Source organism: Molothrus aeneus, chromosome 1, assembly GCF_037042795.1.
Source record: "Molothrus aeneus isolate 106 chromosome 1, BPBGC_Maene_1.0, whole genome shotgun sequence".
NCBI classification, from domain to species: Eukaryota; Metazoa; Chordata; class Aves; order Passeriformes; family Icteridae; genus Molothrus; species Molothrus aeneus.
In genome coordinates, this window is record NC_089646.1 from 43,396,564 (window position 1) to 43,412,427 (window position 15,864).

The window sequence follows — 15,864 nt, forward strand, 5'->3', positions numbered from 1 at the left end:
CATCCACCCAAACTTCCATAACTCTGAAACTCAAGAACTTAGGATGATAATTGATGGAAATGTGCTTTGCCGTTTTTCTATCCACTACAAAAGCCAGATAAATACTTGTCTCCTGATTGAAAGTGCAAAGTAGAGAAGGGGTCATAAAGACAAATGTAATGACTTGAAAGGAAATGAGTTTGCAGGTAAGATTCAAGGCAAAGCCCCTAGTTGCAAGCTAAGCTTTATTTGAGCTTGCACTGTTATGCTCTGTAACTGGTGCCTTGCAGTTCCAGTTTAGAAAGTGGGGAATGAACGAATGCATTAATCTGACTGAAATCCACATAACAGGATTGTGTGTGAAACAAAAGTGAAACCAGACAGTGCAGTCAGTGAAATACAGCTTGAGGAGGAGGGGTGAATGTGCTGGAAACAGCAGTTTTCTATCCTCTTTACTGCAGCTGAACAAGCTTTAAGAGGCATCAGGCATTAGGGGGACTAGGAGAAATCAGGAGCTGGTTACTGTTATTTGATTTTGCAGCAGAATGTTCTTACCAGAAGTAGAGCTATTTGAGCAGGCTGCCAGGGAAATGATTTGCATTTGGTAGAACTGCCCCTCAGTTCTTGCAGCTCACACTGCCCTTGTGGCACTTTAACACTAGTCATTTGTTGCAGGCTCTGCATTTGATGTTTTGATTTTCACCAGTTGCTCTGCAGAAAAGGATTGTGCAACAGTCAAGGACTACGAGTCTTTGGGAAGAGGAGGAAAACATGCATTCTGAACTCCAAACAGGGAAGCAGTAAGAGAAATTGCCTAAATTATGGATAATCTGCTGCATAAATCTGTCTTCTCCTGTTTCATAAAGCTTCCTATCCATGCAGTTTGGAAACTTATATCGACAGTGAAAGCCAAGAGGATTCAAGAAAAGGTAAAAGCAAATTAAAAAAAGCACTACTTCAGTTGTAACCCTGGGGGTGATCTATCCATATCTTAAAGGGGAGGATCACAAGTTTAGCTGCACTGCTTTCTAAATGTCAGTATCTGCGAGTAATGGTTCTATTTAGGATTTTATGAGAGCACTGTGAATTTGAAAAAAATTTCTCTGAGAACAAATAATTTTTGATTCTGAGGAAATTGCTGGAGACTTAAAGCATTGAGACCATGAAGCTTTAAGTAGTCATTACCTGCCTCTTGAAGATCACAGAAGCCCATCTTTCACTGCTGTCATGAGCTGTTTTCAGTGTAATTCCAGTTCATCTTGAACAACTCATCTCCATACTAGCTGTGTAAAAAAAAATTGTTAAACTTCCTTATATTTAACATAGTCTTGAATCTGCTTGTTATGATAAGGGGAGTATATTTGACAAAATGAATTTCTAAATAGGCATATAAAATAAATAAAAAAATAAACCAGACTTTCCCTCTTTTAACTCTTTTCTTAGCCATAAGCTTTATGCTCTGCTGTTCTCTGTTCTGTAAAGGCTTTATCTTTTCTAAGAGATTTTCATTCTTCTAAGATCAGGTGTAGGCACTGGTCAGTATTTTGGCCCTTTGTCATGTAAATCTGCGTTAAATAAAAGGTTGCAGTCTTGGCAGTAGGGCTTGTAACCTGAATTCTTAAATGTTTTGGTAGATCATGATTTCTTGACTTAAATGCGACATGAATATCCTTAGGAGAACTTAATTGCAATCTGAAGCTGTTGCTGTTTCACAAGGAAATGGAAGCTGTTTTGCATGGGCAGGGGGAGAAGGGGTGAGTCTGGAATGAGGCTGTCGCTGATGAGTTACTGTTCCTTTTCATCCAATATATGCTGGATATTAAGCTGTGTGATGAGCATTCAGAAGAATAAGAGCTATAACAAGAACTGAAATTCTGCATTCCTTTGAAACAGTTAAACTTCTTTGTTCTCTGTGTGCTAAATTATGCTGAATAGCGTACTTCTCCAAATCAGAGGTCATCAGGCAAAGAAAGACACATTCCTTTGCCATGATATAATTTGGAAATAAAAAGTGCCAGGGCTGTAACTGGCAGGGGGTGGGTGGGAAGGAAATCTGCTTTTCCTGTTTTGGTACAGTAATGTTCATTATTTTCTTTCTTGCTTCTAATGTTTTTACAATGGCTAACAGCTCAAGCACTACATGCTTAAAGAAACATCGTGTTCATTCTCCTTGGGTTTGTCAGATGTTGGCAGGGCTGATACTCACCACATAGTAACACTTGCTGCTTTGACTCTACAAACACAGAGTGCAGTTTTGCTCTGGGAGCTGCCCTGCATGGTGTTGAAAATAAGCTCTTTATTTCTGAGGATCACAGTCTTTTATTTTGCAGGGTAAGTCCTTGGGATGGTTTGCTTAACACGGACTGAATGTCTTTTAATAAATGTTATGAGTAGATAAAGACATTTTTCTTTGAGGGTTTTTGTTGTTTTCTCACTATTCACCCTTTTCTGATCTCAGTGGGCATTAAATTTAGGTTCCAGAGAGCTTAGCACATTCTAACTGCGCTATTGTCATGTTCTGTTCTGATAAATTTTGTCTGATGCACATAGTGGTGCTTGTCCAGTCAGAGAGGCAAAAATCACAAGCAAAGGATGCATCCAGGGCTAGTTGGCTAATAACTTCTGAATTGTTCCAGATTTATCCTGACAGCTGAACTTCAGAGGATGCACAGGCCAGTTGTAACTTAAACATTCATTGGTGGAATTGAATGCGAGAATTAGAGATTGAATTAGAGAGCAACCTAACTTGATGCTAAATTTAATCATTCCACCTGCATAAGGATGTGAATATCCTTAGTGCATTATACTTCTGTCACTTCTGCTTCCACTGCTGGAAGAAATCCATTTAATCAAAACAAGCATTGATGTGGTTATTAGCATGTTAGTCCTGAGACAAAAAGCTTTATCAATATAAAATGAACTGAATGTGATGCTGCTATTCGTTCTCTTTACATTGCTTGATATTGTGCACTGAATGTAATGAGGCTTGTTGAAGAACTGCTGTTCACTGTGGAGTTCCAGAAAAGCTATGCATCCTAGGAGACTTGTTCTCTGATCAAACATTTTAAATGAAATACAACATTAAAATAAGTGTAATGGCTACAATCTGAGGTTAGCTTTGCATGCTCACTTTAATGAGTTGCAATTTCCTCTGGAAACTGACAACTAAAAAATCCTGTTTACCAGTTGCTTAGAAACTGATCATCAGTAAGAGCATTAGACATCAAATATCTCAGTAAACACTAAAGCTGGGAAATAAATGTGTATTGTTCAGAAACTATAGATTCTGGAAATTACCAGGGCTTTTCATGAAGTCCAAGACATAAACAGATTATAAGGACGTGTGTATAGATAAGAACATCCAGACTTATACTAAGAAGGATAAACTTGCTCGCTTCAATTCTTAAACCATACAAAATGGTTTAAGAAGACTATTTCAAAACTGGCAGTGTATTGTTTCTTTTCTTGGATCAACTTCTGGAATCATTCCTGACTGAACACACAAGGCCCAGGAGCATGGACCTCAGGGAGTATGAGTACGATCCAATAATGGAATTATTTATGATCTTTGAGATTCTTCTCTTATTTTTAATTCAAACTTGAATGTTTTAAAGCAAAGAAATCTGAAAGCTTTTTAACAAGCCTTATAGAAACAGTATGCAAATGTGTTTTGTGGCTACATGGTAAGAGTTTGAGAGCAAGTGACATTTTAACAGCACAGTTGAGTTTAGGAGGTAATTCTGGTTAAATGAGGCTTTTATCTAGACCTCTATAGCTTTTTCTTAGGAGAATATGTATTTTTTTAAGAGCAATTCTTATCTAATTCTATACATTGATTTTTTCCATTAAAATGATTATGATTAAGTTCTTGGAAGGTGTGAGGTTTTTAATATTAATTCAGTCTAAGTAAGGAAATGAAACATGCCACTTATTTTCCTGTCAAACATAAAAGGCCTATTATTTCAACATGTTTAAGCGGCCTCTCTGCTTTGATAAAAAACAATAGAAGGCATGTATGTGGCTTATTTAATGGTGTTTATGCTGGCAGAATTATCTTCTTTCCTTGAAAAAAATTTTCAATTCATTTGGCAAAACAAGAAATTATTTTCTTTTGCCTTTGTTGCTAGTTAGAGTATATCTCATTAACATTTGAGGAAATTACTTTTCAAGAGTATTGCAAGGTTACCTCTTTCCAAAACATGACCATAAAGCATAGACTTCCTGTTGAAAATTCCAGCTGGACTCAGATAAAATCTTTTCCTGGAAGAAACTACAGGATGCTTTTTTCATTCACAATCAGTCTCCAAAGAGTGTGTGACCAATGCTAAAGGAAATGGAAGAACCAACATTTTGTGCAGAGAAACCACCATCTTTCCTCCTGAATCCCAGCAGGAAATAGACATTTCTTACATCCTTTCCAGCCAATATTTCTTTAGAATTATTGCTCAGCCACACACCAGCCACAAGATGAATGCTAAAGTAATTTCTCTAGCTATTAATTCATGCATAAGAGTGATACCATCAATGAGGTTCTGTACAGGAGAATTAGCAGATGGGGCTTTATCCTTTTGGGAACCTACCAAATGAGCTTTGGGAGCTCAGAACTGAGGCAGCATGGAGTGATTTGTACATTGTGCTTGGCATTGAGACTATGTTTCTTTAACAATTAACACAACTGCTCTGGCACAACCCTTCTTAGCCTCTTTTCTGAAGAAAGTGAACTGTATATCTGCCCCTTTCCCCCAGTAACTGCAGAACTCCTGGATAGAGAGTCTCAAAGAGGTGAAACACCCACACACTTAATGAAAATGAGGCTGGTTGGTAAGAGGGGAGGCATCCTATTAAAAGTGCCTTTAAGAGCAGCATTACATCAAAGAGATCACGCAGGGGAGAATAATCAGCAGCACTTTGTGTGCTGGAAAAGCTCCCATCAGGTGTTTGCACCTCTCAAATATTGAAAAGAATAATTCCCAAAGCCTACCTTGGAGAGGGTAACTGAGAACAGCCTTTACTCCTGTCCCTGGTAGTGGCTGATTGCTCCAGCTCAGTCAGTTTATAATTCAGTCAACCAGAGGACATCAGACTGCTGGAGCCCAGGAGGGACATTCCCCTATTCATGAGAGACCTATTGCCATTAGAACATATTTGTCTATCTCAAGTTTTCCAATCAAATTAATTTAAAAAGCAGTGGCTGAATTGAGAGTAGAATTAGAAAATAGCATCTGTGCTGAGTGGTATTAAGCTTCCTTTCCTTCAAATCTCTGTTGTAACTGTGATGGACAGGATTTGTAAGTCCTTCTAAGGTCTGAGTAGGAACAGTGTACAGATCCTCTTGTGAGGATGTTCTCCTAACAGAGCTTATCAGATGCTTGCTTGTTTAATGCATTGTTATTTTGCCTTATCTTTAGTTTTTCCCCAAAATTGCAACTCTGTTCAAGTCAAGGTCTTATCTCAAAGTAACTGAGGATTTAACACAATCTTTGAAGAAGACAGTGCTCACAAAGGCTGGGTCTTTAATCAAGGAGAAAAAAAGCTCACAGGCTGCATGCAAATAGGATATAAAGTTTCAATCTGTATTTAACATCTGGAATAATTTATCCGTGGTCAGCTCATACTCTGAAATTGTGGTTGGAAATGCTTATAAAAGACTTTATACAGATGAATAGAGGTTATAGTCCTTGTGCACAGTTTACAGGTGGAAGGTCTCTGTTATATATGCAGTCAGACTAAAATAAATAATTCCTTACAGCTTTAAAATCTACATTTGTTGAGTCAAATTGGCGGTATTCAGCTTTGTAAAGGCAGTTGTTGTATGCCAAGCAACATTGGTGTAACTGAATCTGACATATGTTTGACACACAATTCCTGAAATTACAGGACTACAGCCATTTTAAAGTACACATTTCATATAGCAATCTAAGACTTTTGCAAGAATCAGCTCTTCCAAGTGGGAAAGACTTCGGACATCTAGTTAGTTAGCCTGGAGAAGAGATACTGAGGATGCAGCTAAAGGGTCTGAACAGGACATGACTTCATCCAGTGAAAGATCTGGCAGCTTTTGCTGTAATAGCTGGCACTTGATCTCTGCTCTGAGATGAACAATAGCTCAGATTCCACACAGGTTAACCTCTAGCTGGAAGTGATGCTGTCTCTTAGTGTGGAGAGATGTTTCTCTCAGCAGAGATGGCATCTGTGGTTGCTGGTGTTGTAACAGTGATAATGCTTTTATTATGGCTGTGATAGTTCAAGTGCTACTGCTGGCTTACAAAAAAAAAAAAAAAGGAAGAAAAGAGAGAGGCACTCTGGCTTTGTTTTCCTTTTCTAAAGATTTCTGTATCTAAAGAGACATTTGGTGCAGGGGCCTCAGGTTCACAGTATAAGTTCTCTATGAAATACATGGGTATTACAAATGACACAGTACTTCTCTACTAGGACAGCTAAGAAATCTGTATAGCTATTAAAGTTAATTGTAATGGCTTTATCATGTCTAGTTAATTTTGTTTACAACAGTGGTATTTTTACTTGTTGGTATGTAAAAACTAATGTATATGTTAAATTTAAGATGACACTTTAAAAATGCTGCTTGCTTTAAATGACTAAGGCACTCTGATTTTTGTGGTTAAACAGAGGCTTGACTAATTTTCCTAATGAAACATTTTCCCTTATTTCTCTTATTTGTGTTCTGAAGCATAAAAAGCTCCAAGTGCTGTGTATCCCTGGGATGTGATATCACCAGAATCTTTAATACTTGGATTCTCTGGGGCTGATGGATATTATGTTGTTTAATATTTTATACTTATATCCATTGTGTCAAAACAATTACTAATAGTTCCTTGCAGCTCACAAATTCATTTGGAAAACTCTAAGTTTTCTGATAGAGATGGGTAGCTTAGGTGTGTTCTTTGTCACATTAGCTTCTCCTAAGCTCACTTAAATCAATATTTGAGAGACTGCATCAGAACAAATCCCCATTTGGTCCAATTTGGCTTTGTGCTAGACTTTCTCCTGTAGTCATATAGAAATCCCTGTCAGGACTCTATGAAATTTTTCCAAAGATGTATAGATTCTTCATTTTTTTACTCAAAGCAAATTTTAATTTGAATTATGATCAGTGGCATCAAAGCTTGAATGTTTTGCCTTTTCAGATAAACGTCTTTGTTGAATCACCATCTCATATTTCACCCATAGGCTGGGTATCCACTGCTTTGTGGACAGACATGACCAGACATTTTTTCAAGCATATGCTATGACTACCTATACAGACACATTTTAAGATGAGCAGGTTTTGGTGTTGCTATAAGAAACCAGCAACTAATATAAACCACTTGAAGACACCACTAGGCTAAGCAAGGATCCTAATCACAAGGCACTGAGCTTCTGCCTTTTTCACAAAAGCAAGAAGGAGCTGCTTTCCAAACAGAAATCACAGAACTTATCAAGCTGCTGATGGACTGTGGCAGCTCTTGCCTAATGGTTTATTCAAATTCTTATTTTAATATGTTGTAAAAGTATTAATCTAAATGGTCAATGCTCATTTATTTTTGGAGTCTAAGTTTGAGATGATCTTCTGAAGAGATCTTACACCACTGACATTTTAAATAGGATTGTAGTACATTTCCTGAAATACTGTTTTTAATTTAGGCACTTTTTGTCACACAGGTATCACATCAATCAAACAGGGCCAGGTTGGATGTGTCTCTGAACAATCTGGCCTAGTGAAAGGTGTCCCTACCCATGGCAGGGAGGTTGGAACCACATGATGTTTATGGTCCCTTCCAACCCAAACCATTCTGTGTTTTGACAATTCTTCACTTAGGCCAGTATCAAGAGTGAATGGCTGCTGCTGACAGGTGTTGCTTGGGAAGGGAGGGGAGTGGGGCAGGCTGACTGCCACTCCTCAAACCTAGTGAAATGAAAAACCTTAACAGAATAGGCTGTGCAATAGAAAGCTTATTCTCTCTTTAATCCTTAAGCTCAACTATTATAGCTTTATTTACATGCACTGTTCTGCCAGTTATTTAAACACAAGTATGTCAAAGATTGAAAACCAAGAGAAAAAAATTGAAAACTAATATATATTCAATTACTGAAGCTTTATTTGATTACAAATGAAACAAATTATTTGTAACTAAAAGAAAAGTCTGTCTTATCCCACTGTTTCCTCTCTTCATATAAGAATATGTCTGCCAGATACAGATGGATTAGATTTAATTTTTGGAGCCTTCATGTTAGCATTTCTAATGTCATGAAAAGACAAGGAACCCAACAAAGCAACAAAGCTTAGGAAGCATTTAAAGTTCTGAGACAGTCAAACAAAACAGATGCTTGGTTCCTGTTTTCCTAACTGAATTTCCTCAGCTGTGCCCTATCAAATTAGCTTCTTCTATCATCAGATGTACCAACCATGTGCTACAGTTAAGAGTTATTGTGCTCATGAGCACCCAGTAACACATATATTTATTTATGTTTCTCCCCAGGAAATTAGACAGAAATATAGCAGCGCTACTTTTAAACCATATTTTAAAAATAATCAAGCAGAAACTGCTCAAGAGGCATTAAAAAGAGCTAGATGAAAATGGTTTTGAGTGTTAGAAATTCCAGGATTGTCAATCACAACCATTAAAAAAAAATGAATTACCCTTTCAAATTCTGATTTCTTTTCAGAGAAATTTCATTTGGCCTTTCTATTCAAGTTTTGAGGTTCATGCCTTCCAGATTTTCCATTCAACTAAAAGGATTAGAAGCTTTTTTTCAGCACAGGCAAACTTCTTTGATATAATGGCACCATTCCACAAACCAGCTTGTAATATCAAACAATACAATATTAAAGCCCAGGAACTACAAAAGCTTAAACACAGCAGTGTTATAGGCATCAGGCTTTGGGTTGTGACCTTCCCCTGGCATTCATGCCATGTCAAAGCCTCTTTATGGTATTTGCTTTGCATCCACAGGAAGTTTGTTATGGGCAGCTACTGCCTCCGCCCAACCCTGAAGTCAAAGCAAGGAATCTGAATTATTAAAAAGCAATCTCAATAATAGTGGCTGTCTTTCATAGTAATACAAGGCATTTTCACTGTGGGTTAAAATAAAATAAAATAGTATTTGCAACTATCCTATGTCTAGGACTCAGAAGTGCTGGCATTGCTGCTGGAAACTTTTAAACCTGACCAAATTTCATGTAGCTGCTCCTTCAGTTACAGTGCTGCAAAAGGCTCTGTATTTGGGCAGGGCTAATTTCACATGGAAGGACAGGATGTCATGCCACAGCTATTTTAAAAGGTTGCTTGGAATTACTGTCACCAATGACTAGGCTACTTCAAAATAATTTAAATACATATATATAAAAGAGTTGTGTTTAAAGAGAAGTGCTTGTGAACCTTGCATAAAGAAGTGCTTGTGAACCTGCAATAAATCTGAAACTCATCAGAAAATATTTGATAAGAAGTTCCCATTTGGATCAGAAGCCATTGTGTGCAGAGTTGCAAGAATGAAGTCGCTTGTTTTTTTTCTTCAGTGTGGATGTATTTCTTTAGGTGGCCTAGGGCTTGGTGGAGGAAGTGGTGGTATTCCTTTTGCTACAAACTGCAAAAGGAAATGCCGTTTTAGAGGTTTTGGCAAGTCTGAAAATGGACTTTATTTTTCCTCACCAATTTTCAGCTTCTCTGCTACAGTTCTGCATTCTTTGTGCTTTGACCCTAGAAGCAGTATCTTGATTACACTTTGTAGGATGAAACAGCTGAATTGATGCAAAGCTTAATTTATTCAAACCTAGCTCTCTCTTTAGATATTGCAGTGAGGCTATATTTTCAGATAAAACAGACTTTATAAACAGGAAAAACTGCAACACCAAGGTTAGTTTATTCTACATCCTTTATAATCTGTCCCTGGAAGAGAAAAACAGCATCACTGTACATAAATGGTGAAGATGTGAGGCTGTAAACAACCAAAGATCAAGTTTTCAAAAAGGGAAAACAATTTGGAGTGAAAATTGTGGGAGACATGAAAGATTAATTCTTAAAAGCACCTGGCTTACAGTAATCTGTATCTAATGAAGAAAATACTCCAGGAGTCCTGTGTTGCAACTCCAAGAGAAGTAAAATCATGATTTTGGTTCTGAATGCATACACATGTAAGTAATTTCTGACTAATCCATGTTGCTACTACAATGTCAGAGGCTCCCAATGATTGTTTTGTTTTTTCTCTTCATGGATGATTTTCCACAGGTGAGAAACTGATGAATCAGAAAGATTTACATCTTGGTATTGTTTCATTTCTGCATATTAAATAAGTCATAGATATATGGCTGGATAGATTTATTATTTGGTAGAACATAATAATAGATAAACAAATGATAAGCAGATTTATGATTAAGTAAATCATAGATATAATAGAAATCATGTAAATATAAACAGTACAATATATTGATGTGATGTGTGGTAGATATGTTCTCATAACAGTATCTTAAAACAACCAAAGATAATCTTCTGACCTTAAATTTATTGTATGACATATTAAAGAAGTAGGATAAAAACCATGCCTCTCATTAGATATCAAAATATTCTGGTCAAGTTCTAAATAGTATATAGGAAATTCAGGGCAAAAATTTACTTTTAGCCTGAACTTCAAATAGGAAACAAGATTTTTGCTGATTTATCACTACCAGTTTATGTACTCTGATTATAGAGTTGTATCCTCAGAACTCAACAGATCTGGATTAGGCTGGTTAGGCTGGAGGCCCTCAAAGATGGAATGGGAACTGCCCAATTTTTTTTCCTGAATGAGAAATGGTTTTTTTTCTCCTTCCTTCTGAATAGGCAGTTGTCATGCTGAATTGTACTGAATGTCCCCACTAGCCAGATGGTGGGGAGGAGGGCCTACAATACGAGTTTCAACTCTTTTTAAATTAAATCCTTCTCTGGTGCTTCTTGGCTTGTTGCAGATGCACAGAAGCAGCTGACGTTTGCTGCTGAATTACTGGGAGACAGAGGGGCACCTCAGGGCCCTTTTAACCTTCCCATTGCAACAGGCTGCTGGAATAAACTCTCCCAATTTATATGATATAGCTGTGGGGTTTGTCTCTCCCATATCCACTCCTGTCACTTTCAGCTGGGGCTGTATCCAGCCTTTGGAGATGCATGAACTGAACATGTGATCTATTATGTAGAGTTAGGCTACTAAACATGGTGATGCTGCTGGGTAATATTTTAGCACCTATTTTCAAGGCAGACAGGAGCCTTCTGTGAAATGTGTGGGGGTTTTTTTTAATTCTCTTGTGCTGAAGATTGATATTCATTAGCAGTGGTATGGAGACACTGCTGAGCACTTGCTCCCACCTCCACTCTGTCCTAGCACAAGCTTGTGTAGTTGGATAGGGAATGAGGTCAGAACAACCTTGTTAAATTTGGGTATTTTTTCTAAGTGTACTTTACTAACTTTCTGAATTTTACATAACCTGTGTGTGCAGTTTTTATTCCTCCCCCTGCAGTCTTATTGTTAACTTTGACTAAGAAAGCATCTGAATACAGATTTAGTCTTTCAGTTCACCAGTTGGGTCTATCTTAAAGTAAGGCGTTTCTACAATAGAGCACATAGTTGCAATAGAAGCATGCCACATTAATTGCTTTTATCAGTAACATTTACCAGCTTTAAAAATGTGACATCAGACCACTCTTTTTAAGACATAAGGTAAGGAAAAAATCCTCTGTATATTTGACTCCATTTACATGAAATTTGTAGTAATACTAAAAATAAAAATGTATATGGGCTCTCTGGTAAAACAAAAGTTTGTAACTAATTCCTTCCAACCTGAAAAGTTGCCACATGCTTTCACTTGATAGCATTTTTGGCTCTGAGTCTGAATAAAATTTCACAGCCCAACATATTATGCTTAAGTGTGTTATCAAACAAATCATCATATTCTTGCAGAAGCCAAAATTGTATAACTATGTAAACATCTGTTTATTAACTGCCAGCTCCTCACTATTACCTTTGCCCTGTTTTGCTCTCACCCATAGTCTTGAAGAAGAATTTCCAAGAGAGTGTTGGCAAGCTTACTTGTTGGTAATATATGCAGCATTCCTGAAATTCTTGGCACATTAACCCTGAATCAATTCAAACTTTGCTATCGCTGTGGTTTTTTTAGCTGTTTATAGTTTCATTGTTGAAATGTCTTTATTCTCCACCACAGACAGCTTGCTATAACGTAACTGAAATAATTTACAAGTAAATGTGAAGCCTTCTTTGCTAAGTAATAAATTGCAGTAATCCTTTAGAAGGACATAGGGAAGAGTTTTCCACCTTCTGCTGTATTCAGGCCACAACATGATGGTAGCTGCAGCTGGCAATGCAGAGGAGTGGGGTCTTTGTCCTGTAGCAGACATCCTAACAAGGCATTTTGTCTGCCTCAGCCAAGACTTCCAATAGTAACTTGCTTCACAGCATATTCCAATTATAGAGCACATGTTTCTTGGCTGTCTTTTAGAGGCAATGTGAAACTAGATCTTTACTTCACAAAATGTCTCTGGAAATGTGAAGCCTCCAGTAGATAGGATAGAGGCACTTGTGAGAGCTTCCATATTAGCAGTGAAACTTTTACTGGAGTAGTTAGCTTTGAAAACAGTCACTGAGGGGAAAACAGAAAGAAAACAGCTGAAGATCTCTGTGAGTCATTAATAAAGGGAAGGGAAACCTCTCTGGAAAATGTGCAATTAATATTTTTAACTATTTCAAAGTAGCGCAGCTGAAGGAGGAAAATAGCAGGTGAATATTAAATATGCATGTGAGATGGAAGGTATTAAAGAAGAAAAGTATGGAAGATGAAATGCAGGTTTGAGATAAGTTGAGTGCTATGGTCTGAAAATGAATTAACTTTCTTTGCCTGAAGGATAGATTAAACCTGATTTTCTTGAATGCTCTGAGTATACATTCGCAATAGTTCAAACTGATTAAAGGTTTTTAATCCTGTCACTGTTTTACACTGCCTTCCTCCACTAGTTCTGGGAGTTCAGTAGTAGAGCCTTTCTTGAGGCAGGCTTTCTTCTTGGCTAGATCAGTCCTCCTGAGCTGGGTTATCAAGAGAGGAAAATGTCAGGGCCAATGCAGAACTTGGCACCAGCAGAAGGGCAATCACAGAAGCCTGATTTTATGTCAAATTAAAATTCTGTGGTGCTGCACCCCTTCTCTGAATGTAGAATATTGGTAGGGATGCTGCTTAGGGGTGGGATGACATAGTTAAATTCAAGTGCTTTAAAAATCAGTGAAATATAATTTAAGACTCCCATAAACCAAAGTTCCTTAATTAGCATAATTGCACAGTGTCAAGACATGGCTGAGCTAAGGTAATTTGAAATTGTAGTTATGTTTCTTACATCCCAACATGCTCAGAATTATAAAATTAAATGAGCACTTATTTCCTCTGGGAAAACGGTATAATTTTTCTTCTTTTAAGCTTGAACTGATTTTATACACACACACACATACACACATAACATTTGGAGATGAGGTGATTGCTTCTATCTGCTATCAGTTGAAAAGCATGGATAGAAAGGATGTGGAGATGAAATTTGTAACAGGCTTTACAAATGATGTGCCGTTTAAAGCATGTAAATGAGAAGCTCCAGAATCATCCCTCCCCATCCTGACTCCAGTCATACAAGAACTCTGTAAAGGACTGTAAAAGCACTGGTGAGATTTTGACTTGCAGATGAAAGACAACAAAAAATCTGATTAAATCAAATGGAAGTCCATCTTACCAGAAACCAGTTTTCTTCTTCCATGAAAGCTGATTTATGATCAGTGTATTGAGGGATGTTTAAGTTATAACCTAAAGCAAAGCAAGCAAGCAGTGGAGAAGCCTTTTTTGACAGAGGGATCATATACTAGCCCTTTCTGACCCAAACTGAAGTCCTACAGAACGCTTTGTCCATATTAAAATATTATCAATGATATGACTCAGAAAAATGTCACTTATTATAATGTATAAATAAATTCCTATGAGATTAACAAAATTTGTAATAGATTTCAGTAGCATTACTCAACACTGACAAACTTCAAATGCATCTTGAGAAGGATACTATAAAACAATACTTTAAAAGAATTTGGAAGCTCACTTCAGAGCAACAAGTATTTCAAATGCTGTCATGGTCTGAAAAGTAACTTCAACAAAATTCTCTGCAATAAATCTCTAATCTGTGAACCATGTAGTTATAGGTATCCTTGTTATGTTTAAAACACATTTTGCTGCTTTTGGTAGTGCTGCAGCACATGGGAGCCATTGAGATGAAGCTGAATTGATCAAGATCCCAAAGACTAAACCAAACTTGAAGTTCAGCTTGCATATAAACAAACTGCAAGTTAAGGCCTATCTATTTTATGTCATTAGAGTGAATTCTCCCTTTTTTGCTTCCAACTGATTGATGGTACTTCCTGGAATATAATGTATTTACTACTTTTTAATTTTTCCAAGCTTTCCAGAGGCGTTTGATTCTTCTGAAGAAATAGAAAGGCAGCTAAAAACAGCATTTTGGGTTGCTTCTAAATTCATACAGAAATTACGTATGCTTTTTTACAGCTGCCTGTTATAAAACCCAACAAGGCATCAAAACCTAGACAACCAGTTCCATTTATCAAATCATTAGTTTTTAGCCCTGAAAGCCTAAGGGAGAAGAGAAAGTACTGAAAGCAGGAGTACCATGGACCCCATATTCTTCTACCCTTTTGGCTGTGCCAGAACAACCACTTCTGACTTAGAGAAGTCTGTATTCACTCATGTGTTGGGTTATTCCAGATATGAATCAGTTCCCACATGAATTCAGGTGTGGGTCAGTTTGGGGTTGTGAGTCTGAAATAATCTAGTGGCTGCCTGTTGCTGACAGACACTTACAGAAGGCAAAGTCTGACTTGGCCATGGAGAGGAGGTAAATGATGAGAATTTCATGGGGAAAAAGACAGGGAAGGGATGGGGTGGTGGTGGTTGGGTGGCAGGAACCCATTTTTGTTGATGTAGAACACTAAGGTGGTGCTGTGTGGCATTGAGACCTGGTAACACAGCAAGAGAAGGAGAATGCCTTTGGCAGGGGGCTGCCTAAGTTGCCATTGAATGCTCATGAAACTCTGCTCTCCTGAATGTAAACCTATTTCCACAAGGTTTGCTTGCATTTATGAAGTATTTTCATGTCTGTGAATTAGAAAGAGAAAATGCTAACAACCACAAGTATTCAGTCTTTTCCCTCCCAAACCTATCAGTACAGCATATCCTTTCAAGTAGTTTTTTAAAAAAGAGATTCTAACTCTTTAAGGAGTTAAAGGACTGTTTGTGTACATTTTTCTGGTTTGTATATGTATTTTCACTGGAACTATTCTGTTTGGGCTAGACATGTTTGTTTACTGGAAATTCAGAGGAGCATTTCATTGCAAGATTTTTTTTAAGATTAAAAGAAATAAAACAATTACTGTAGTTTGTGAGTACAACTGGCTATGACAGGTTACTGTAAGCCAAGCCTTTTTTTAATTTCAGACTTATCTCTACAATCATATTTTAATAATGTGCTTTGGTTTGCCAAATAATGCCTTTGCCACACACTTTAATAAGGCTTCCTGAAGATATTAAGGCTGTCCTAATACTCTTGTGAATCAAGCCCACATTAAGGACGGGATTTTTGAAGAAACAACATTTACCAGCAGCTGTAAATAAAATACTTTGAGCATTTTTTATTAAACAGCCACTGTTTGCATGTGTGGAATATAGCAGAAACTGTAATATGATTTTCAAGGATGGATACAGTCCTTGTATAATGCTGAAGTGGCACTTCCCAGCTGCCTGGCAGCATCACGGGCTGTAATATTGGTAGATGTACATAATGTGAAAGAGATTAAGCCTCCAAGATT

At 37.3% G+C, this 15,864-nt stretch overlaps 1 protein-coding gene across 2 annotated transcripts in view; it reads left to right on the forward strand.

Moving 5' to 3' along the window:
* Window positions 1-648: 648 nt before the first annotated feature.
* Window positions 649-15,864, forward strand: part of ATP2C1 (ATPase secretory pathway Ca2+ transporting 1) — a 61,678-nt gene continuing 46,462 nt past the window's right edge. The window contains exon 1 of one of the 2 annotated variants that reach the window (XM_066555902.1): window positions 649-908. In XM_066555902.1, the coding sequence (XP_066411999.1) occupies window positions 801-908 (108 nt within the window). In that variant the 5' untranslated portion in view covers window positions 649-800. The remainder of the gene's footprint in view (window positions 909-15,864) is intronic. The other variant, XM_066555922.1, reaches the window with a different exon arrangement.